The sequence below is a fragment of the Marmota monax genome, unplaced genomic scaffold (genome assembly GCF_021218885.2).
Source record: "Marmota monax isolate L192 unplaced genomic scaffold, Marmota_monax_Labrador192_F-V1.1 WCK01_AAM20220418_F8-fsc00104, whole genome shotgun sequence".
Taxonomy (NCBI): domain Eukaryota; kingdom Metazoa; phylum Chordata; class Mammalia; order Rodentia; family Sciuridae; genus Marmota; species Marmota monax.
In genome coordinates, this window is record NW_026693836.1 from 3,222,831 (window position 1) to 3,247,046 (window position 24,216).

Consider the following 24,216-nt stretch of genomic DNA (forward strand, 5'->3'; position numbering starts at 1 on the left):
TAATTTAGTGAGTGTGCCAAGGAGAGGCTAATGTCAGAATCTCCTATTTTACCCAAATTATTCATGGCCTTTCTTTCAACTTTCTTTATAAGTGCACCCACCCAATCTGAGTCGCTTGGGACGCAAAAAGTCAGCTATGAAGAACTATCATGTGTTCAGTATTTGGAAAAGCCTAATTGAAATAGTATATCACTCTCTCAAACTTCACCAGACTTATTTACTAGAACACTTTCAACTCAAAGAAATATCCCTGATATCATTTGATCAGAAATTCTAATTAGCACAGGAAACTGGGTAAGTTCACATTGTTTCGTAGAAAAATTTCTACTAAAGTAAGTAAACTATGAGGTACCTGAAGGAAAAGTATTTTGCATAAAAACCTGTTACACCAAAAGAATTTAACCTACCTGTGCATGCACTTTTAAAGGCCAAATCTAAAGCTAAAACTTGCAAAATTTCACATTAGCCACATTATCAATATCCTCTCTCTCATCATCAAATATTCAGTCTCCAATAAACTTTACATAAAATCCACTTATATTATAAAATGTTGAATTCCTTGAAAGAGGAAGAGACTCAAAGGAGAGAATTAAATGCATTAGTTAGCAAGAGTAAAGAAATCATGTAGGTTGAAGGAACTCATTTAATGTCATAGAAAGTTTGTCTAAGATTTTTATTTTTTTATATATTATTTGAAACAAAATAGTTTTTCAGTGAACAATTATAATATATCCATGCTGTGAATTTCCTTGTGCAGGAAAGAGAAAGAATAGAATTGAGGAAAAGGTAGAGACACAAAATAATACCCAAAACCCCTTAAGGAAAATCAAGCAAGTTGAAGGGTAATATGTATAATAGAATCCAATCTGACTAAAAAGAAAGTAAGTTGAATATGTTATATCATAATTCATAAGCCAATCTAGAAGGATACTCATCAAATTTAACTATAGTTCCCTCTGGGAAGTAGAGTTTAAAGGGAGAATGTTTACTTTATGTATAGACTTAACTATCATTTGAATTTTCAAGAAGGATTTATCACCTTTGTAATTAAACCAAAACCAAACACACATACCTGATTTTTTTTTCAATAAGCTACCATTTTTATTGCAACGTGGCCATTTTTGTAAGGGTGGGGAATTTGACCTTAAAACAATGTTTCATCTAAGGCTCTTTATTATAAAGAAATTGCCATCATGACTATATTCAAAGTATCTTTAATTTTGGGAGATTTACATGGTAAACAAAATTCCTACACTTATTCAGAAGTGATTTCAATGGAAATCAAAAAGGCATTAATAACATCTATTTCTTTTAAGAAGAAATGCAGATAATAGGAATGAACAGTCAGGTACTAGATAAATTGATGACACAGTTAATGAAACTTAATTGGCATTTCTTTGGGGGGATTAAGCTCATCATAAAAAACAGTGCCTCTAATGCATAGTATTATATTCGTGCTGCCATGTCACAAAAAAGGCTTGCCAAAGCAGGTGAGGTATATGAGTGCCCCAGTGCCTCACAGAACTACAATTTCACCATCTGACCAATGGATAATACTCTCAGGACATTCAATCTGCTTACACTGTACAGATCCTGAGCTATTAACATGGACAGTCACATTCATTGTAGTGTTAGCTGCAAGGGAGGTATATAACCAGCTGTTTGGGCTAAAATAAGACAGGAAAACATTCTTTGGATTCTAAGTAAAAGTAACCATGTTAAAGAGTCTAACAGCCAACACTGACAGGATCTTAAATGAATTATATCTCATTTGTTGTGTTGGAAGGGCCCAGTGGAAAGAGAGAAACCAAAATCAAAATCTAATGCAATCCCAATGGACTGGAGAGGAGAAATGAAATCCCCTTAAGATCCAGGTGGCACTTGACTGCCATTTTTTAACCATTTTCCTTCAAATGAAACTACTACAATGTCTCTCACTTTCTCTTCAAGTGTCAAATGGTCCTTAATATCATCCAAGCCATTTACTTGCCCCTCATGTTTAATATCTGTAAATTTCTTTTTAATGGCAACTTTAAGCTTAGCATGAAGCAGAGGGCACTTTCAGGAGCCCAGAATGTAAATACTAGGTCTTCTTTCTTACATTCTTGTTTTGTACGGGGCATCCTACAAAGCATATCGGCAATCATTCAGAGGTAGCAACTTCACATAGATGTGTAGGGGTCCTCCACAATGTCACCCACCAAGATAATCTTTGCTTCCTCTATAATTATTTATATTTTTTTAATCACTTAAACAGAAGAAAACTGCTTTTTCTTTCTCGGATCTCCCCTTGTGTATAAGATTTCCTTACTTTCATGTCATTAAAAACTTTGATGACTTCATCATTCACTGTAACTCCAGATGCCATAGCACCCATGCTTGTGACTGCAGCAGTGGTGGCTCATGACTCTGGGCACTCACCTGATTTTTAAAAAGTTGTGGAAATAGTGACCTCAGCAACCATATTCTTTGTCCTTAAGGATCGGAAATGCTGCAATGGGTGGATTCAGATGTGCAGAAAGCCATATACACTGGCAACTCACAACATTTGTTAGTGGGAGTTGATTTATGGATGGTTGTGCTGACAATAACCACAGGATTTGCTCTGCTTTCAATCAAGTAGATGAATCTGATGTCTCCCTAGGAACTGGGTACAAGACACCTGGGCAGGATAAGTAAATGCTGATAGCAGCAAGAGACCAAGTGTTTCCACTTTATCCAATATTTCTTCTAGGGTTGCCAAGGAGACTGTGTCACATCTCTGGGGGGTCTACCCTATCATATTTGGCTCCTTGGTCATTCCTTGGCACTTCATACTGTCACCTTTTCTCTACCCATTGTTATGCTTATCCAGCCCCTCTGAGTGGAATTTTCTCTTAGGCCTTGTCTCTATATTCCTGCACTGGACAAGACACTGTGATAATCTTATTTCTCACTGCCCTTGTTCCTCCTCTGTGTGGTACTGCTTCAAATCAGAGTAAGCCTGAAATTCTCTCAGTTATTTACCATCTCATGTGGGCTTCAGAGGTCATGGATTCTCTGTTTCAATTTTCCTTACAAATCTAGAACACCAGGAAATGAGAAAGTACAATATATACTTTTTTGGATTCTTAGATCATAACTGAGAAGATGTTGTTGACAAAGCTTGTCTGTTCTGTAGGACAATTTATGCACCATTGAACTAGCTGGTACAATTTTCACTCCTAGTTTAAGCCCTGTCCAAGGCAGAAGGACTCTAGAATTACAATTAATATTCTAGAAGCACAAATTTCAAATTGGTTCTTCTGGCTACAATACAGAGAGAACTGTTGTGCTAATAAGGTGTTTTTCTGAAGTGTAAAATGTTTATTGTTTAAACCAATGGGTTCCATGTGCCAGACTCATGGCTGTGTTAGATTCTTTTATGTATGCTCAGAACATTACCCAGAGCCTTTGAGTTCTTGGCAGGAGTGAGCTCACATAAAAGACTCGGACTTTATATTCAGGTTTTATTTCATTCTTTGAAACATTTTTTCACAGTTTGAAACAACTTATAACTTAACATCACACTGGCCAAGCCCTATTATTTAATATTTTCTTTTTTAACAACAGACAAAAACCTTAGGCTGTGAGATATAAAAATGGGATAGCTTTAAAAGTGCACAAATAAATCAGCCTTTCAAAGAAATGGAAAGCTATGAAAATAACCTTTATGAGATTCTTCGGGGGCAATTTAATTTACATCTGAGTGTGCCTGTGGGGGTCTCCTCTGAGTGTCCTTTTCCATTTCTCCTTTTACTCTGAAGCTCACCATCCCTGACTCCTGACAAACTGAGCAATGGAGTTTTGAAGAGCAGATAATGTGAAAGAGGAAGCACACACTCCCCAGCTACCCAGCTCCAAACTCTGCTTTAGGCTTCCTGTGAGAAAGAGGAGAAAGACATAAGCAGCTTATCCTTGATCCCCTTTTTCTCTGGTATGCCTCACCCTGTTTCTCCATGGCTGTGCAGAAACTGTCCTGGCACGGGGCCTGGTTCCTCTACTGTCTGGGAAAGGGCCATTAAGAGTGCATGTTTGGATGTGTGTATACAAAGGTGACCTGAAGATGAGCTCCTGCCGCATACCAGGTGCTAGAGCTACATGTCCATTGTGTAAACTTGCTACTCTCTTGTCTTTGGAATCAAGTATGGTAGTGCCTTTGGAGTCCTTCATTAGATCACTACCAGTTGCTATCTGAATACTCCAAAGGACCTCTTCCTGTAGCTCTGGGTTCATTATTTAGGGAAAGGTCTAATCTAATGGATTTCTCCAGGCAACTCCTTACCTTCAATATGGGAGCAGAAAAGATATACATTGGGAATCTGAAAGGAAGGAGAAGAAAAGGAATGTCCTAGCACTTTTGCATGCATGAATTTGCAATTGAGGCCTGGGAACACTGCTAATACCTCAGCCTCCATCATAATTGGGGTAGTATCTTTGGTCTGAAACCACAATTATTGTAGAGAGAAATGAGAGTGGGAAATAAATTCATATCTACCTTTATTTTGATTCTTTCTCTACTGGGAATTGAAGTCAGGGCCTCACACAGGCTAAGCAAGCACTCTTCCACAGAGTACATTCCCAGACCTTTTTATTTTTTATTTTGAGACAGGGACTTACTAAGTTGTGAGGCTGGCTTTTAACTTGAGATCTTCTTGCCTCAACCTTACAAGTAGCTGGGATTACTAGGTATGTGCTACCATGCCCAGCTCATGCCTGATTTTGGAGCTTGCCAAATGGAAGTGGGGATGGAAAAATTTTCAGGTAAACATCACCACAAACTGGAGACATTAAGGATGAAGGCCTGTTGGGATCCAATCCCCAAGATTAGCTGGAGCCTCTGTACCCCAAGGCATTTCAATTTCTAATACTCAGTATAGCATTTTCCAGTAGAGCTTTCCAGATCCTTGAAGGATTCTCATGCTTTTCTTAAACTGCTCAGAGTGCTCTAGACACACTGTGGGCTTCTCTTGATATCCTAACTGTGAGGTAGGTGAGAGCCAAACATTCCTCAGCTGGGGTAGGACAGAGAACAAGGGCTTGACTGGAGATGAAGTGTTTGTGACTGAGCGGGACAGATCTTAAGCCTGAGATTACTGTGTTCCTGGTTGCACCATCCATATGCAGGCTCAACTTTCACACAGGTGGCATTATCTAGCTTGCCAGGAAGACCAATGCTGCCCATAGTGAAAATGAGCCTTATTTTCCCTCACACTGACCTAACTGGGCTATGAGAGAGAAAACCCAATTCATTTTGGAATGGTAGAGGAAGAAAAAAAAATTCTGTTTCCTATGTCCATAGATTGTCCCTCAGAGTTGCATCAAGCTCCTCTCCTTAAAGCTCTAAGCTATAGGGTCCCATCTCTGAGCAGCCCACTATAGCACAATAGCACCCCCTTAGACTCTTTTTACCTCTGCCTCTGAGGCAGCAGATTGTCTGAAAGCCTCAGATTTTCTCACAATAGCTCTCACAGCAGTGCTTATGAGGTACAAGATAGGAGGTTGGTGGGTGCAGCAGTTTCCAGAGCAGATATAAGCACAAAGGCACAGAAAGCATGTTCCAGTGCTGGCTGCACATCAGCCAATCTGGAGATACTCTGGCCCCTGACACAGGGATTCCTCCAACAGACCATCCCTGGGGCCAGAGCAAGCTCTGTGATCCGCAGTCAGTGCCAGCCCCTCGTCATTGATTATGGGTCAGCATGACCCTGAAGCTTCAATCAAGCAAAGCTCCTGGCTCAAACTCCAATTAACTCTTCTCCTTGAAGTCCTAGGACTGAGTTTGTCCAAGCCGTAAACTTCAACTCCATGCGGTCCATTGTGTTACCTTCTGTCCTAGGAGGAATGGGTTGCATGGCAGGACCACAAGAGGCTGTAGAGTGGATTGGCTATGTTTGTTCTTTTGGTTAGGAAATAATGTTTTCCTCTTGAGGTAGGAATGTAACTGGGCCCAGCCTTGACTAGCATTCAACATCTTGTAGCTCAATCTCCTCAGTTGTGCTTTCTGCAAAGCAAAAGACAAGTCAATGAATTGAAATCAGCCACACGGTGGTTTCTTGGTATGAACAAGATAACACATGCCACTTGTGGTCTCAAAACCACAAATGAATAATCACAAGGCCCCAAATGTTACCTTTGAGTTTGTGTCTTCTCTTCCTCTGGAATTTATATGAACACTTATTACAGACCCACATGAGGCTGATTAACACTGCGGCCACAGCGGCGAGTAAAGCAAGGAAGACAGCAACAAAATGGAGGTCTTCGTAGAGGATCTCTAGGGATGTGGGGAGGGAAAAGGGAAGATAGATCCCTTTTAATATTGTGAAGTCGACCACCCACACTTGTGTTCAGAGGTGACCCAGACCCCTGTGGCTGTCTTACCAGACACATGCAGGACAATGGTGCCAAACTGGCTGCTCCCCAGGCGCTCTGTCACGGTGATGATGTAATAGCCTGAATCCCGCACTCCCACACTGAAAAGTTGGATGGAGCCATTGTCAAAGGTGCAGACTCTGTCCTTATGGCTTTGGGAGATGTTGGCCTGAGTCCCTGGTTTCCACTCCACGATTTTCTGCACACCCCAGTTGGATGTATACTTCCATTCGATGGTGGGCACCCCATGGCAGGAATATTCAACTGAGAGCAGGATGTCTTCTTCGACAGTGGCATTGATGGTGGACTGGGGAATGTACAGTGACACACCCTGACCTGCAGGATGGAGTGCTAGATGTCAGGCACACTTACACTTTAGTGTAATGAACTTATACTTTAATCAACTTATTTAACTCATTAATTTATTTCACAAGCATTTATTGAGTACCTGTTATATGCCAGGAATGGTTAGAGGCTCTGGTATTGATGCTGTAAAGGTGGACAAGATACAAATTTCCCTGTGTCTAACTTACACTATATATGGGAGACATATAAGGGATCAACAAGTGAACAAGGTGATTTTAGGTAATGACAAGTGCTGTAAAGATAATGAACATTGCCAGGCGCAGTGGTGCACACCTTTAATCCCAGCAAGTTGGGACACTGAGGCAGGAGGATCACAAGTCTGAGGCTAGCCTGGGCAACTTAGTGAGACACTATCAAAATAAAAAAGAGCTGGGGATATAGCTCAGTGGTATATCCTCTGGATTCAATCTCCAGTACCTCAAAAAATAATAATAATAAACAAGGATAATAGTGAGGTGATAAACAGCATTAGATGGCCAAGGAAGACCTTGCTGAAGAAATGACTTTTGAACCGAGACCTAAAGGACAAGGAAGAGGAGAAGGAAGCAACCCTGTGAAGACACAGGGCAAGAGATTTTAGAAGGAACAGAAAAGGCATGGTAAGAATGAGCATGGATGAGTTTGAGGGTCAGAAAAGTAGTCAGAGTGCCAGAAAGCAGTGAGCACTAGGGAAGCTTTAGGAGATGAGATTTGAGTGGTGGGCAGGAGCCAAGTCATGATTTTAGGTGCTATGGGATGATGGGAAGTTATAGGCTTAGGCAGAAGGGTGATGTTCCCCAGGAAGCTGAGAATATCTGCCACTGAAAACATACTGGTTGGGGGACAAGAGGAGCAATTACGTGGTTCCTTATCTAAGGAGATAAGAGACAGTGGTGGCAGTTTTGGAGGTTGGTAAAGAGCAATCTGATTTAGGACATGCATTTGGAAGTGGGGAATGCTGACCAACTGGATGTGAATGTGGGGATGGGTGAGACAAGGGGGCATCAAGCAGAAGATGTGCATGAAGAGTAGTGCCATTGGCTGAGGGGTATCTGTGTGTGTGTGTGCGTGTGCGTGTGTGTGTGTGCGCGCGTGTGTTAGCACAAAATACTAAGCAGGTACCATGCACCAGGGCCTCTGCCAACTGCTTTATACTTATCCTGTCCTTGAGGTCTCATCTGATCCATTGTAATTCTATCAAGGATTTACTTCACATTCAACACTACCAAAACTGAGATTTATGCAGGGGCCACTAATTCCAACACTCACACATTTAACCTCCATGCTCAAATCAAAGGTCAGTAGTTGGCAGTGGAGGGAACAGAACTTGTGACAAATGCCTCCCACACAAGGAGAGGAGGGGTCAAGATGGCTCCAGCCTGGAGAGTAAACAGGGCAGGATACAAACTTGGAGCCCAATCCTTGGTTTCTATCTCCACTTCCTGTTTAGCTCCCTCATTCTCTGGGTTGCCAGTTTCCCTGGGTACCCTGCTGCATGACTCCAGGGAACTATATCTGTCACTTCTCCAGGGCTTTCTCATTGTCCTCTCCCATCTCCAGCATATCCCATTTGTAACCCTCTTTTAAGGCCTGGCTGGGTATCTAAAATAATCCAATAAATTCCAGGCCGAAAATTTTGGAATAATGGCTTTCAAGAGAAAAAGCTGCTAAGTAATAGAAATGTATTTCTCCCTGTAATATTGTAATATAATAAAGAAATAATTGGTTTGTGTTCCTGGTTCCTGTCACATAGCTCCTAAACCTCTGAGAATCTCTGGAGTGGTAAGTATCTTTTTTTATGCTTACATGACTAGAGTTGGGGTCCCTTAGATAGCTTCAAGATGGGTGCTGGTCACAAGAGAGACCAAGATTGGAACTTTCAGCCCCTCCACTCCCAACCCTGCCAGGAGAGGATGCAAGTCAGGTTGATCACTTGTAGCCAATGAAGTGAGCAATCATGCTTACCTAAGAAGCTTCTATAAAACCCCAAAAGGACAGAGATCAGGGAGCTTCTGCACAGCTGAACACATGGAAGTATCTGGAAGGTGGTATGCCCTGAGAGGATATAGAAACTCTGAGCCCTGTTCACATACCTTGGCCTGTGCATTTACTTATCTATAGTCTTTGTAATATCGTTTATAATCAATGGGTAAATGTAAATTGAGTGTTTCTCTGAATTCTTTGAGCTGCTCTAGCAAATCAATTGAACTTCAAGAAGACAGAATGTGGAAACCCCTGATTTATAGCCATTAGGTCAGAAGCACAGGTGGCCACTTAGCCTGTGGGGATCTGATACTATTTCAGGTAGATATACCCTGTTGATATCTGCTGGAATATCTTATATCAGAATTATTGTGTTACATATGATAGTAGGAAAATATTTGCTTCCTTTAATTTCTTGGACACCCCAATTTTGATTATTAAAAAAAATGTTAGGGTTGGGGGTGTAGCTCAGTGGAAGAATGTTTGCTTAGCACAAGGAAGCCCTTGGTTCAATCTTTACTACTGGAAAAAAAAAAAGTTAAACGTTGAAAGTCAAGTGCAATTAGTATATACTCTCCTAGATTCACCAATGGTTAATAGTTTCCATATTTGCTTCTTTCTTGAAAAAAAAAATTCTCAATTTCATTTTGTTGAACCATTTGAAAGTAAGCTGCAGATATCCTGACACTTCACCTAAGAACAAGTCCATCTCCTAAATATGCACAACATTATCCACTCTCAAAATTTAACTTCCTATAGTACTATTTGTTAACATGTGGTATATTTTCACATTCCTCCAATTGACTACAAAATGATGCTTCAAACTGTTTTTTTGTTTTGTTTTGTTTTTTGTTTTTTTGCTTACACGTGGAATCTAATCAAGGGCTGCTTACTGCATTTGTTTGACATGTCCTTTAATCTAGTAAGATTTCTCCACCTTTTTTTGGTGGGGAGGGGGGGATTTCATGACATTAAAATTTTAGAGTCCTACTCCAGATTTATTTGTTTAGAATAAAAGTAAAAAAAAAATCTGCAAAAATGATGTTTTCTTGTGGCATCACTCCTAGAGACTAATCATGTGAGTTTGTCCCATGATTGAGTTAGATCCCTTGGGTGGTATGTGGTACCTTAACAATGGTACATTCTCCCTTGTAATTTAGTAAGGTACTACTTAGAGACCGTGTGACTGCACTACCACCCAACAACAGTGTGTACATAGATCTTAGCATCCCCCTATATTTCATAGATGGCTGCAAAATGGTGAACTTTAAATGTACTCGTTCTAAATTTATTGGTGGCAGGCATTTCTCCGTAAAGAGCTATTTATCTGTGTACCTGATCATCCCCGTTTTCTCTTAGTGTCCTGATAGACTTTGATTTTTTTAAAAAATTAAGATGTTTTACTCTATTATGCTCCTTATAATTTTTTTCTTCTGGGTTATCTTATATTTGGCCAGTGGTATCCTCTGCCAGTCATTTCAATGTTCTTTGAAATGTTCTCAGTAGTTTGTAAGCATTTTCTTGAATTGAATACATTTTAACAATGTCTTAAAGCCAGAGAATGAGAAACTTGAGAAATTCTGTCCTTGAGCAGGTAAGTGAGGAGGTCATTTTGTACAGGTTGGTCCTTTTATATTTCATGCTCATATTACTTGGGGTGTCCACTGGCTCTCTCATGGACCACCTTTGGGGTTAAAAACCTAATCTTGGTCTGAACATATGGGAGCTCAATAAAAGAATCCCAGAACTCCAAGATGGAAGGCATCTTACTGGCCAGCCTCCCTCCCAGTGTGGGAATTCAAAGAGCTCAGTGTTCAGCCTCTGGCAGGACTCTTCCTTGAAGTGACAGAGTATTCTCTACTTACAAAGTAAATTCTGTCCAGATTAGGGAAACTTGATTTTAAAAGCTCCCTTTTATTTCTACCTGAAATCTACCCGCTTTGCAGCCACACAGACTGCAGAAGTTCTCTTTCAGTATAAAGAGTTCTTCAGATACCTAAGGATTATTCTCCTGACTACTGAATCACTCCTTTTCATTCAGGCCCTCACTGTGTGACAGAGTTATTCTTCAACACAGAACAAAGTTCAGAGTTTAAGGCTCCTGGAATAGAGAAGGAAAGAGAGGTCAAATTCTAGGTCACCCCTGGGAGGGCAGGAGTTCTGCTTTCTTCATCCTTGTGTCCCCTGTACCCAGCACAGTGCCCAACAACACCCAACAACAGTGTGTACATAGATCTTAGCATCCCCCTATATTTCATAGATGGCCTGTTGATCAACATTTGTCAAGGAAACGAATAAGTGAATGATCAAATATTTATGGAAACAGGAAACAACATCAGCTGTTTGGGTGGTTTGAAAAATTAGCTACATCTAAAAAGTAATATACATAAAGAGAAGTACAATTTAATTAAGGCTTTAAGTACCAATCATCATGTACTTTATAATCGGTATTTGTTACATATAGTGATGTGCCCACATAGCTAAAAGTGGCAAAAATGGGATTTCAAGCAATTCTGCCTGATTACAAAACCTGTATTCTACCTTGTGACTGTCTATTTAGATATCTATTGCTCTATCATCTAATTTAACATCATCTATTTTTTTGTTCCTGATATCTCTGGCCTCACATATAAGCAGTTGGAGTAGTGATTTCTGTAAGAGTTGGAGAACTATATTTAAAACTACTGATAAATTTGTATCATAATCTCTGTGTGTTTCATGTTCAGTCTGTAAACCCTGTTGGCCAGGGTTACTGACAAACTAGTCTCTTAAGAGACTAACTTTTTTTTCAGTACTTGGGGGATGGAACCAAGAGGTTCTCTACCCCTGAGCCACATCTCAAGCCCTTTTTTATTTTTTATTTTGAGATAAGGTCTCACTAAATTGTTTAGGTCCTCCCTAAATTGCTGAGGCTGGCCTCTTACTTGTGATCCTCCTGCCTCAGTCTCCTGAGCTGCTAATATTATAGGTGTGTGCCATTGCACCTGGCTTCCACCAGCCTTTTGTGTGTGTGTGTATGTGTGTGTGTGTGTGTGTGTATCGTGCTGGGGATTGAACCCAGGGCCTTGTGCATGCAAGGCAAGCACTCTACCAAATGAGCTATGTCCGCAGCCCACCGGCCTTTTTAATAGGCTTATGACCCTTCATTATGAGTCTTTCAGTTACTTTGGCCCAAGAAATAGCAAAATTGAAGAACAAGCCAACATAATAACCCCAAGTATATTGGCTGCGATACCAGCTGGCTCTCACTGGTTTCTGTATTTTCTCTTACTCAGAAATTTTTATTTAATTTTATTTTTTTCCTCTTTTTTTCAAATTTTAAAATATTTAATTGATAAATGAAGGTTGCATATTAAAAGTATATATGGTAATTATTTATCTATGTTGTACAATGATTATTAATACACTTATCATTACCCATGCTGCACATCAGATCCCCAGAACTTGTTCATCTCTAAGTTTGGACACTGATCAAGATCTCTTCATTCTCCTTAGGCCCAGGCTCTGGAAACCACTATTCTACTCTGTTTCTATGGCTGCCTGGCTTTCTTTCTTTCTTTCTGATTCAACATATGAGGTCAATCATATAGTATTTGTCTTTCTGTGTCTGGCTTGTTTCACTTAGCACAATGTTCTCTGGGTACATCATGTTGTCTCAAATGGCAGGATTTTGTTATTTTTACATTTGTTATCTTCATCTTCTGGATAATAGCTGTCGTACAACATGACATGATATCCCACTGTGATTTTGATTTGCATTTCCCTGATAGCTAATAATGTTGAGTGTCTTTCCATGTACCTGTTGTCCATTTGTATATCCTCTTTGGGGAAATAATTTTTCAGTTCCTTTCCCAATTAAGTACTCTTAAATTGTAAGAGTACTTTGTATATTTTTATTTGCAAATATTTTCTTGAATTCTGTAGATTCCTTTTTGATTTTGTTTGCTGTTTCCTCCGCTGTGTAGGTTTTAGTTTGGTATTGTTCCATTTGTTTAATTTTGCTTTTGTTACTTGTGCTTTTGATGTCATACCCAAAAGGTCATTACCAAGACAATGTAAAGAAGAGCTTTTTCCTGTTTAATAGTTTCAAGTCTTACATTTAAACTTTTAATCTATTTTTTTTTGTGAATGATGTATGATAATGGTTTATTTTCATTCCTTTCATGTGGATGTACAGTTTTCAAACACCATTTATGAGGAGGCTGTCCTTTTCCCATCATGTATTCATAGTGTCTTTGTAGAACATTAGCTGAACATATATGTGTGGATTTGTTTCTGATCTCTGTTAAGTTCCATGTCTATGTGTCTGTTTTTATGCTGGTACCATACTGTTTTGACTACTATACCTTTGTAATATATCTTAAAATCAGAAGATGTGATATCTTTTATTTTTGATCTTCTTCAGATTGCATTCTCTATTCAGGGTCTTATGGTTCCACATGAATTTTAGAATTTAAAAAAAAGTGTGTGGGGGGGTGGGGGGGGTGGGTTTGTGTTGCTAAGGATTGAACCCAGGGCCTTATATATGCTAGTCAAGTGCTTTACCATTGAGCCACAATCTCAGCCCTGTTTTTTCAATTTCTGTGAAGAATGCCATTGGAATTTTGAAAGTGATTTCATTAAATCTGTAGATTTCTTTGGATAGCATGGACTTTTAACAATTCTTCTAATCTATGAACATGGAATTTCTTTCCATTTGTCTGTCTTCTTCAGTTTTTTTTTTAAATGTCTTATTGTATACAGAACATCCACCTCCTTGGTTCTTAAGTATATTTATGTTATTGTAAAGGGGAATCATTTTCATCTCTTCCTCAGATAATTCATTGTTAACAATCAGAAATGCAACTGATTTTTGCATAATTTTAAATTCTGTAATTTTACTGAATTTGTTTTTATTTTAACAATTGTTTGGTAGACTTTTGTTAGGGTTTTCTATATATTAGATCATGTCACCTACAAACAGATAAATTCACTTCTTCCTTCCCAGTTTGGATGTCTTGTATTTCTTATCTAATTGCTCTCTCTAGGACTTCCAAGCACTTTGTTGATCAGAAGTGAAAGTAGACATCCTTGCCTTATTCCTTATCCTAGAGGAAAAGCTCACCATTGTACTGATAACTGATTGTGGGCTTGTCATATATGGACTTTATATATTGAGGTACAATTCTTCTGTACTTAACCTATTGAGAGTTTTTATCAAGAAAGGATGTTGAATTTTGTCAAATGCTTTTTCTACATTCATTGATATGATCATATAATATTTTCCCCTCTTTCTGCTAATGTGGTATATCACATTTACTGATTTGTGTGTGTTGAACCACTGTTGATCATGGTATATGGTCCTTTTAAAGTGTTGTTGAATTAAGTTTGCTAGTATTGGGGCTGGGGATGTGGCTCAAGTGGTAGTGTGCTCGCCTGGCATGCATGGGGCCAAGGTTCGATCCTCAGCACCACATACAAACAAAGATGTTGTGTCCACTGAAAACTAAAGAATAAATTAAAAATTAAAAAAAAATAAGTTTGCTAGTATTTCATTGAGTATTTTTGCATTTACATTCATCAGGGATATTGGTCTTTAATTTTCTTTTCTTGTAGTATCTTTTTCTTTGGTAAATTTCTCTTAGAATTGTTCTTTGCTTCACCGTATATTTTTAATACATTGTGTTTCCATTTTTGTTTCAAGATGTTTTTTTATTTCTATTTTGGTTTTTTTTCTTTGATCCATTCATTGCTCAGGAGTATGTTGTTTAATTTCCATGCATTTGAGAATTTTTAATTTTCCACCTGTCATTACTTTCTACTTTCATACCATGATAGTCAGAAAAGATACTTGATAGAATTTAAATCTTCTTGAATTGTTAAGAGTTGGGGTGGAGGGGGGGACCTTAAGGATTCAAACTAACCACATATTTAACTAGGTTTAGTTAAGAATTCCTCCTTCTGTCAATCATTCACATATACTTAGGAATAAATGTTTAAAACAAGGATAGAAAATTAACAATTCCAAGGGTTTTAAGGCAAACTGTTAGTCAAATGTTTAAAAAGTTTAATTAATGAGTGACTACTCCTGTGTCTCAAGCTAAAATCAACCCAGAATAAGTCTAGAGAAACTTAATGGCTACTTCAATAGTTAGACTTGGTTTAAATATTCTACTCAAGAAGGTTAGTTCAATATGTCAGATTTTAATCATAAAATGGATAGTAGGTAGCCATTAATAAGAATGAGCTTTGGAGCTATAGGTATACATAGCTCAGTGGTACAGCACATGCTTTGCATGTGCAAGGCCCTAGATTCATTTCCCAACATGAAAAATAAATAAATAAGCAAGCCAGGCACAGTGGTGCACACTGGGAATCCCAGTGACTCAGAAGGCTAAGGCAGAAGGATTACAAGTTCAAGGCCAGCCTGTGCAGCTTAGTGAGACCCTGTCTCAAAATAAAAAGCAAAAAAATGGCTGGAAATGTAGCTCAGCATTAAGCTCTATATGGACAAAGAAAGATGTCTGTGATGGTACCAAATAAATGTATAAAATAGAATAATGATCTCATTTGTATTTGTGTAAATATGTGCTAATATGTGCATATTATAGATGGAAAAATGTTGGAGGAAAATGTGCTAAACTCATTAACAGGCATTACTCCTTTGAGGTTGGACTATAAGAATATTTTATTCTCTAAGACTATTTTTACATAATTTAAGATTATTTATTGAATTTATATTAAAAATACAATATTTAAAAATGTTTTTAAGTTTTCCTGATAAAACCAAGCAATCTGACCAGCAAAGTCTAAAGACAAATTTGAAGTTTAAAAGTTTGCCTTAATATCTTCCCTTGAATTCTATGAGAAAATCCAGGAGGAACTAAATTTATAGCCATCTCTTTGATATACGGTGTTGCCTCTGTTAAAGAACAAGTCAAAGAAAAGATAATTTTAGCAGGACAGAAGTTACTGGAACCTGAACTAAAGAGCTATCTAAAAGCTCCAGCCCTTAGAGCCAGTCAGATCCTCTGATAACTAAAAGCTATGGAGATAAAGTACTAGGAAGGTGAAGCCATCTACTGAACAATAAGCTGGAACAGAAAGAACACTTGGAATGATTATTCTTTTTTTTTTTTTTTACAAATAAATCACATGCTTTTCAGTCTTAAAATTAATTATTTAAAAAAGGGGGATATATTTCCTGATATAACAACAAAGATCAATACTGTTCAGATCACAGCTCCAGTGAACAAGAATACCAGCTAATAATGAGACATATATTACCAACCTGGTCTCTTAAAACTGGAGTTTAAGTCATGGAGATACACTGTGTTAGTCAACTTTCTGTTACTGTAACAAACACCTGAGATAAGGCAACTTAAAATAAAGAAAGGTTTACTTTGGCTCATGGTTTTGGAGGTTTCAGTTCATGACTGATTGCTCCCATTGCTTTTGGCCTATACAGTAAGGCAGCATCTTGGCAGAGAGTACATAGTGAAACAAACTGCTCACCTCATGGTGGCTGAGAAGCAATGAGAGAGACCAATGACTCACAGTCTCCTTCAAGGGCACACCATAATATTTGGGAAGACTTCCAATGAAGCTCCACCTCCTAAAAGTTCCACAACCTCCCGGAGGCATATCAAACTGGGAACCACGCCTTTAACATATAGGCCCTTGAAGGACACTTCAACAAATCATAGCATACACCTTAATCAGGATAAACTCATTTTCACCTCACTAATCTGAAACATCACTTATCCAGCAAATGTGATCACCAGATGCATCTGATAACCAGGAAATAAGCATTATTGTCATTCTCATTTGCATTAAGCCTTTAAGCAGCAGAGAAGTCACTAAGCCTAGGGTTCAGGAGACCTAACTGGGAAACTGTTTGAGTGAGAGAGTGGCATGATGAATCACATTAAGAAAAGGTTGTTTTAAGTGGGAGTGAGGTGCAGTGGAGACCCCTGGTGGGCAAGACACACCTAGGCTCCACATAGGGACCTCCACTCTAGGAGAAAGTGCTTTGTCTTATAAGAACCTCAGATCTCCCAAGAGGACAGGTGACATGACATGTCTGAGGCCCAGAGCAGGCCAGTCCCTGAGCAGGCACACAGCACTTGGGGTTATTCAAGCCTATGGGTTAAAGGCTTGGTCCCCAGTCTGAGATGCTTTCGGGTGGTGGTGGATTGTTTAAGAGGTAAAGCCTCATTGGAACTCTTCCCATTATATTCTAGTGTGCCAAGAGTAGCAGCCCCATCTCACCTGTCTCAGGGGTGACCAACTGTCTCTGTGCCCAGGATTGAGGGATTTCCTAGGATGCAGCAGTTTCAGTGCTTTCAGAACAGTCCTGGGTAAACTAGGCTAGGTGGTCACTCTGAGACTCAACCAAGAAATATTGAAGAGCAGAGATACAGGACTTCTGGTTTCTGAGACACCCCAGGAGTACCGTGGGGGATATGCAGTAATCCAGCTTGGGGAAGCTGAGGGAGTGGAAAGCCAGTCTGCCTGAACCATCTGGCTCCCTAACACATATTCCAAGGGATTGCATCCCACACAGCCCCACCTGAGTAGGAACCTCTGCTAATCCCTGAGCCTAATGTGTCCTCCCCAGGCTTTCTCAACGCAGGGTGCTGGCTCACTGGATGCTGGACTGGTGAAGAGGATATCATCTCCATTTTACAGGGAAGCAAACTAAAGTCTCCCGAGGCTAGGTTATTTGCCCACTATCATGGTAAGTTGCTAAGCAGAGATTCAAACCCTGGGTACTTTTTATTCTCTAATAAGCCAGGAAGTTTGCAAGAGTAGGGAAAGAGGGAAGAATGCTTTTAAGTTGAGGGGTAATGAGTAATCTTTTAAAGTCTCAGGAAAGAGAGAAAGGACAATCCCAGCTGAGAACAGAGAGACCACCCAGGGAAGCCCAGGGATCAATGGTGCCTCAGGTCTAGGAAAACAGTTAAGGGTAGTAATTGTAAGATGATTCTATGACAGAGTAGGGGGCAGAGCCACAACAGGTTGGAGGCTTCCAGGAGGAATTATCCTTCAGATTGTAGGGACCCAGGAAAGTGTTCAGATAGAGCCTTGGAGGATCAGAAGTGGATTTCCAGAAGAACAGTCTGGCAGAGCTCACTGTCTTATCGCACATTATCACCTACACTGCCCTGGGCCCATCACAGGCACCACAGGTGACTGTCGGTCCCCCAATTCAAATGTAGTTCCATGAGGGTAGGAGCTGCCTGTGTGGTTCCCTGTTGCAGACCTAGAACCCCAAAGAATGCCTGGAATTTGAATGGGAATTCTTGAGTACTGACTTATTAAAGGATTATATATCCAGTCTAGGGGTGTGGGGTGCTGAACCCAGGACTATGTAAAGTTGAGCCTGAGATAAGGGTTAAGACCCCAAGGCCAGCTCTGTTGTGATTCTTGGGACCAAATTTGTCTCCTTTGCCCTGTCTGAAATATACATGTGATCCTTTCACCTAAACTGCCCTGTAATACATGCATAATGCATTCATTCATGTGCACCAATGCTCCCTTATATGCAATCATGCACACAGAACCTAGTTCCTGAGTTTCTAGCAGATGGGAGCTTTATGTATAAAGAATCCCAAGGAATCCTACCAGGGAAGTGAGGGCTTTGAAGGAAATGTCAAGCAGACGTGGGTTCAAATACCAACCTGCATTTTGTTAATATCATAACTTTGGTCAAGTTACCTCAAAGTCACTGAGCCTCTATTCCTCATCTGTAAAACAAGTATGTCACTTGGCCTCCCAGATCAACTTCTGAAGGACAGAAGGAAGTGTCTGAGATTTCTGCAGGAAGAACTGGCATGCTATGCACCCCAAATTCCCAGCACCCAGCACAGGGCCTGGCTATAAATGAACAAATGATGACACACATGCCCTGCCTGTCAAACTGTTGCCAATTTGAAGAGACCACAAAGAGGCCATCTGTGTTGAGCTGAGGGCCACCACCTCTGTGCTAGCAAGTTTCCTTTCCTAACTCCAAAGAGAATAGGCAAAGTGTTGAGCAGCAATTAAAATACTCATGGCCCTGGCCAGTTCGTGCCATTCTTGAACCGGTCCCTCTGGAATTTGGAAAGCACAGCTTTGTGTAGGAGGCTGGTACATCAAACCCAAATAATGATTTTCCCCTTTAGTTTTCAAGAACAACATTGATGACTGACATATGCACAAATAATAGGGTGCCTAGCCCTCCTGTTAGTTCAGGTGATGAATTTCCCCTCTCAGTATGTGATTAGTCAGAAATCAAGGTTCAGCTCATCCTGGATGGGTTCCCAATGATCCTTCTGTTTAATGGCCTTGAGAAGTCACCCAGATACCAGCCAAACCCAAACACCCTTAGAGAGAGGCAGGTTTAGGTGAAGGCTGCCAGGCTGCTCACCTTCATCAGATTTCAGAATTTGTACCCCAACCAGAAAAACCACACCCAAAGAGCAACAGTCACCATTTCCTATCAGTAATACCTGTTAAGCACCAGACCAGTATCATAGTCCAATGAAACCACAGGTGGGAAAGTTGAATAACCTGGCCATTATCAGACTGGCAAAGATGAAGAAGTCTGATAATATTATGCTGTTAGGAGTGTGTGAAAGTTATACTCACCCAGCACTGTGGTGACTGTAAATGGGTGTGATCTGGGCAGCCAAGTAATGAATAAAAATATTAAAATTGCATATATTTTCTGACCCAGAAATTCCACTTTTAGGAATTATTATGTAGTTACTATGGGAACACAGATACAAAGATGTAAATGTTGTCATGGTCACTTAAATGAAGCATTACCAAAGACTGGAGACAATCCATGTATTCACCAGTAAGGGACTAGCTAAATAAATGATCTATATTCATATTTTGGAATACTACAAAGACATTCAGAAGAATGAGGTTGATCCATGTATGTTGATGTTAGATGATCTTTAAAGTAATGGAAAAAGCACACAGAGTAGAACAATGTGTAGAGAAAACTTTTGCTTGAATGAAGTAAATTATCTGTGTATAAACACACACACACACACACGCACACACACACACACACACAGAAACATCTTATCTATACAAGTTCACAGAACATCTCTGGAAGATTCTTTGAAAACCCAGGAACTGCGGTTTTCTTTGGGGAGGAGACTGGATGTCTGGGATAGAAGGAAACTTTACATTCCACTCACTACCCTTGTGAACAGCTAGAATATTTTAGAAAGTCTGTGAATTACTTAACAAATAAAAACACTATGATCCTAAAAATAAAGTGCACACCAAGAATGTTTGCCTTAGGCCTTTCATATTTGAAAATGTTGTTCTCATATGACAAAGTATTTCACAAGCACTAACATCTGTACTTAAGAGTTGACAAAATCAACATCTTCAGCATCTCCAAAGATAAATTAAATGCATGCACAGTTGTGACAAAATGCTTTAACTATCTCAGGAAGGATACAGAAGGAATTGGGAACACTCTGGACTCTAGGGTCCAAGGGGAAGACCTAGGCAGCTGAGGGTCAAGACTTTGAAGGATATACATTTTGAATTTTGGGTTGTGTGCAAACATTACATATTGAAACTTAAGAAAAATTTGAAACAATCAAATTAATTTAAAGTCAAAACAATAAGAGTATCACTCCTCTCATCTGGGAGGGAGTTTATCCACAACCTCACTGAAAGACATTCTCAGCCAGCCAGCTCCACAAGACAGTCATGACGTCCTCGTCCTTCGTCACCCCCACATTGTCACTGGGTCCTGACTGTCTTACCTCCAAAATGTAACCCGAATCTGACTTGTGCCCGCTCTTCTTTCCCCTATCATACTGGTCCAAACTGCCCCCTCTACAACAGTCTCCCAATTTGCCTCACCGTGCCTACTCACCCTCCTCTAACCTATCATCTATGTGGTATTCTGAGTGATGTTTTCAATATATAAGTTGTATCGTGTCACCCTCCTGCTTTAACCCATTGTTGGTTCCCTGATACTCTAGCAATAAGTTAAAATGTCTTCAGTGGCGTGACTAGACAGGTGAGGTCTGGACCCTGCCTTCCTGTCAGGCCCGTGTCCTCAGCACACCCTCATTCTGTGGGCTCCCAGCACATTGGACTTATGCTCTGATGATTCATCATTTTCTCTCCACCACAGGGACTGTGCACATAACTGCTCCCTTTCCCTGCTCCCTCCCTACTTGCCTATTAATCTTTATTCTCCCTTCAGACCTCAGTCATTCTCTTCTGAGAAGCTCATTCCAACCCTCTGGCAGGGCCAGATATCCTTTTACATGTTCTCATGACACCTTTCCTTTATAATACCCATCTCAGTTCATATTATTTAACATCTATTCCTACTTTCAATTGAAGTTCCATGAGAATAGGAGCTGCCTTTCTGGTTCCTTGTTGCAGCCCTAGACCTGCAGAGTGCCTGACACATGAATGGCAAACTCTGAGCAGTGATTTCCCCTTATAGGGTTATACATTTGGTCTGGAGTTGCGAGATACAAACCCAGGATTATGCCAAGCTGAACACCACATCAGGGTTAGGATTCCACAGCTGGCTTTGGTGTGATCTGGCTGCTCCAATACATGTGTACATGTGCACCGAGCCTAGTTCCTGAGTTTCTGGCAGATGGAAGCCAAAAGAATCCCAAGGAATCCTACCAGGGAAGCAAGGGCTTTGAAGAAATGTCAAGCAGACATTGGTTCAAATACTGACTTACTCTTTCTTAATATCATGACTTTGGCCAAATTTGTCAAAGTCACTGAGCCTCTATTTCTCATCTGTAAAACAGTGGTGGCCAGGGGCTGGGGCTATAGCTCAGTGGTAGAAGCACTTGCTTAGCATGTGTGAGGCACTGGGTTTGATCCTCAGCACCACATGAAAAAATAAATAAATACAATAAAGTTAAAAAAAAAAACAACACAAAACAACAACAAACAGTGGTGGCCATAGCCTCCTCACAGTTCAGATATGTTAGAAGAAATCAAAGTGAATGCATGAATGGCAAGCACCTAGCACAGCATACCCCATTCCCCAGTAAATAAATAATTAGTGGTCAGCAGGGGCATATACCAGTAATGCCTAGAAGAATCCCAGGACTAATCAGACATAATTCATAGTCTATACCTCAGGCCACTGCAAACATATCAGGAAATATAACTTTTTAAAACAAAGAAAACAGGAAAATTGCTTTTCTGACTCTTAATTGGAAATTAAACAGAATGGTACAAGGTCTACCCTCCTCCAGCACATCTGTTTCAGGGCAACTGGGACTGGGGCTGGAGTTGGGGGATCTGTTGTTTGGAACAGAGGGTAGAAGAGGAGGGAAAGATGCCAGTTGGGGAAGTCAGGGAAGCACATGCAGTAAAGCCAGAAGACCCCCCAGTGTAGGGATCTACCTTGAATATAGCCAACTTGGTTGTAAGAGCCATCATGCCTACCAGGTGACCTTAGCATGCATTCAAAACTTTATAGGATAAACAAAGTGGTTAAGATGGTCAAACTTCTCATGCTGGCCACTAACCTCTAGATTATTTCTTGTTTTTTAACTGATGTTTGGCACATTAATAGTTTGTTTTCTCTATTCAGAAAGCACAGATGCATTCTGGTTGGCCATGGGCCACCTTCATCTAGTTTAGCATATAAACACATTCCTCTTGATAGTGACCAAATTATATTGTTATATTGTGTAATATGTGCATGTACAAATATGTAACAGCAAATCCCATCATTATGTAAACTATAATGCACCAATAAAAAAAATGGGAAAAAAATTAATAAACCCCTTCCTCCTGCCTCCAGAGACAGGGATCCTTTTGTCTTGCTGCTGCCAAAAACATATTTCAGTCCGTAAGTCTCAATAAATGCATTCTGCAATTTTGGATCCATCTGCCTTCTTTGTCTCTCCACACCTTTTGCCCTTGGCAGTCAGTTCTTGTACAGTGGGTTTTCTCTGAAGCATCCTAGTTCTGCTTTGGCTGCATAGGCCCAAGCTGGGTGACTTTGCACAAATTCCTTCACCTCTCTAAGCTGCCATTTTCTCATTCGTAGTTGGGAATCTTTGTGGCTTGGCTGTCAATGATACAATTAAAAGGAAACAATTAAAACCCCCATGTGGGTAAGAGATCTGGATAATAACCAGGAACAACTCTGGAGTGGAGGGGTGGGAGATATGGGTTCTTTTCTTTTTCACCCAAAGGAAGTCCTGATTTTAGGTCATGAGAATTCCATTTAATCTCCTTCCATTCAACAAGCATTTGGGAAGGGGTGGGGTCTGGGACAAACATTTAATAAACACTTATTTCTAGTCACACACTCCATTTGGAAGTTTGTTATTAATTTGTCTGTCCCATCAGTTCAACTCTACCTCTTCTCAGAACCTTTGCAGAGAGAGCCTTCAGAAGCCATCTCTCTGGCTCTAGTGATTGGACCAAGGCAGACCACATGTTCTGGGATGGGCCAATCAGATTCTCTCTCCTGAGTTTGGAATTGAGATGAATGGTCCCTCAGTTCTTCCATGTCTCTGAAAAGAGATGTGATGCCACTGGAGGCCACAGTAATTGTGGAAAGCTGCTCATGGGTGGCAGAAGCACCAAGGCAGCCGGAGTGTGGCTTAGGCACTACTGACAGGGAGAGGGTGCTCTGGGATCGGGGGAGCAGGCAGAGGGCTTCTGGGATCCTTGTTTAGTCGTGGGGAGAAACTTGGCTTGTCTTCCATCCTTGACAGATGAGATTCCTCAACTTCTCTCTGAAGCGTTTACCCTTTCCCCTGGTACTCTTCTGTTCCATACAAATTGACTAACCTCTCTGAATCTCTTTCTCAGTAAAGTGAGTGTGTCACAACAGCTATTTTGCAAGATTGTTGCAGAGTCAGTGACTGACATACAGTAAGCCTTTGCTTTTTCTGTTTCTCTCTCAGGTGATTTAAAAAAAAAAAAAAAAAAAAAAAAATATATATATATATATATATATATATATATATATATATATATATATATATCCCTATGCAGCCAAAGCAGAACTAGGATGCTTCAGAGAAAACCCATTGTACAAGAACTGACTGCCAAAGGCAAAAGGTGTGGAGAGACAAAAAAGGCAGATGGATCCAAAATTGCAGAATGCATTTATATACATATATCTATATATATTTATATCTATCTATCTATCTATCTATCTATATATATATTCACACACAATACATATATTTATTTATATAATATATTATAAATATTATAATATCTATATAATATACATATTATCAGAGTTAACCAATGCTAGTTTGAGAAACTGGTGCAACAGAGTGATCAGGGGCCTGGTAAGGCCTAGATAGGAGCCACAAACTACAGGTGAGCCCAGAATCCATGTAGAGAATGGAACCACCAAGACTTGCTCTCTATCCAAGATTCCTACCCTTTTTGTTGCCTGCTATGTTTTAAACTGTGCCCTAAAAAGATATTGGCATCCTAACCTGTGCTCAGAATGTGTATTATTTGGAGGCAGTGTCTTTACAGAGG

General features: G+C 40.0%; 1 protein-coding gene and 1 pseudogene across 1 annotated transcript in view; both read right to left on the reverse strand.

Moving 5' to 3' along the window:
* Positions 1–655: 655 nt before the first annotated feature.
* On the reverse strand, positions 656–3,348 carry LOC124105267 (cofilin-2-like; annotated as a pseudogene).
* Positions 3,349–3,474: 126 nt separating this feature from the next.
* Positions 3,475–24,216, reverse strand: part of Vstm5 (V-set and transmembrane domain containing 5) — a 28,628-nt gene continuing 7,886 nt past the window's right edge. The window contains exons 2-4 of the mRNA XM_046462399.2: positions 6,400–6,726; positions 6,152–6,292; positions 3,475–6,022 (exon numbers count right to left, since the gene is read on the reverse strand). Coding sequence (XP_046318355.1) covers positions 5,979–6,022; positions 6,152–6,292; positions 6,400–6,726 — 512 coding nt within the window. The 3' untranslated portion in view covers positions 3,475–5,978. The remainder of the gene's footprint in view (positions 6,023–6,151; positions 6,293–6,399; positions 6,727–24,216) is intronic.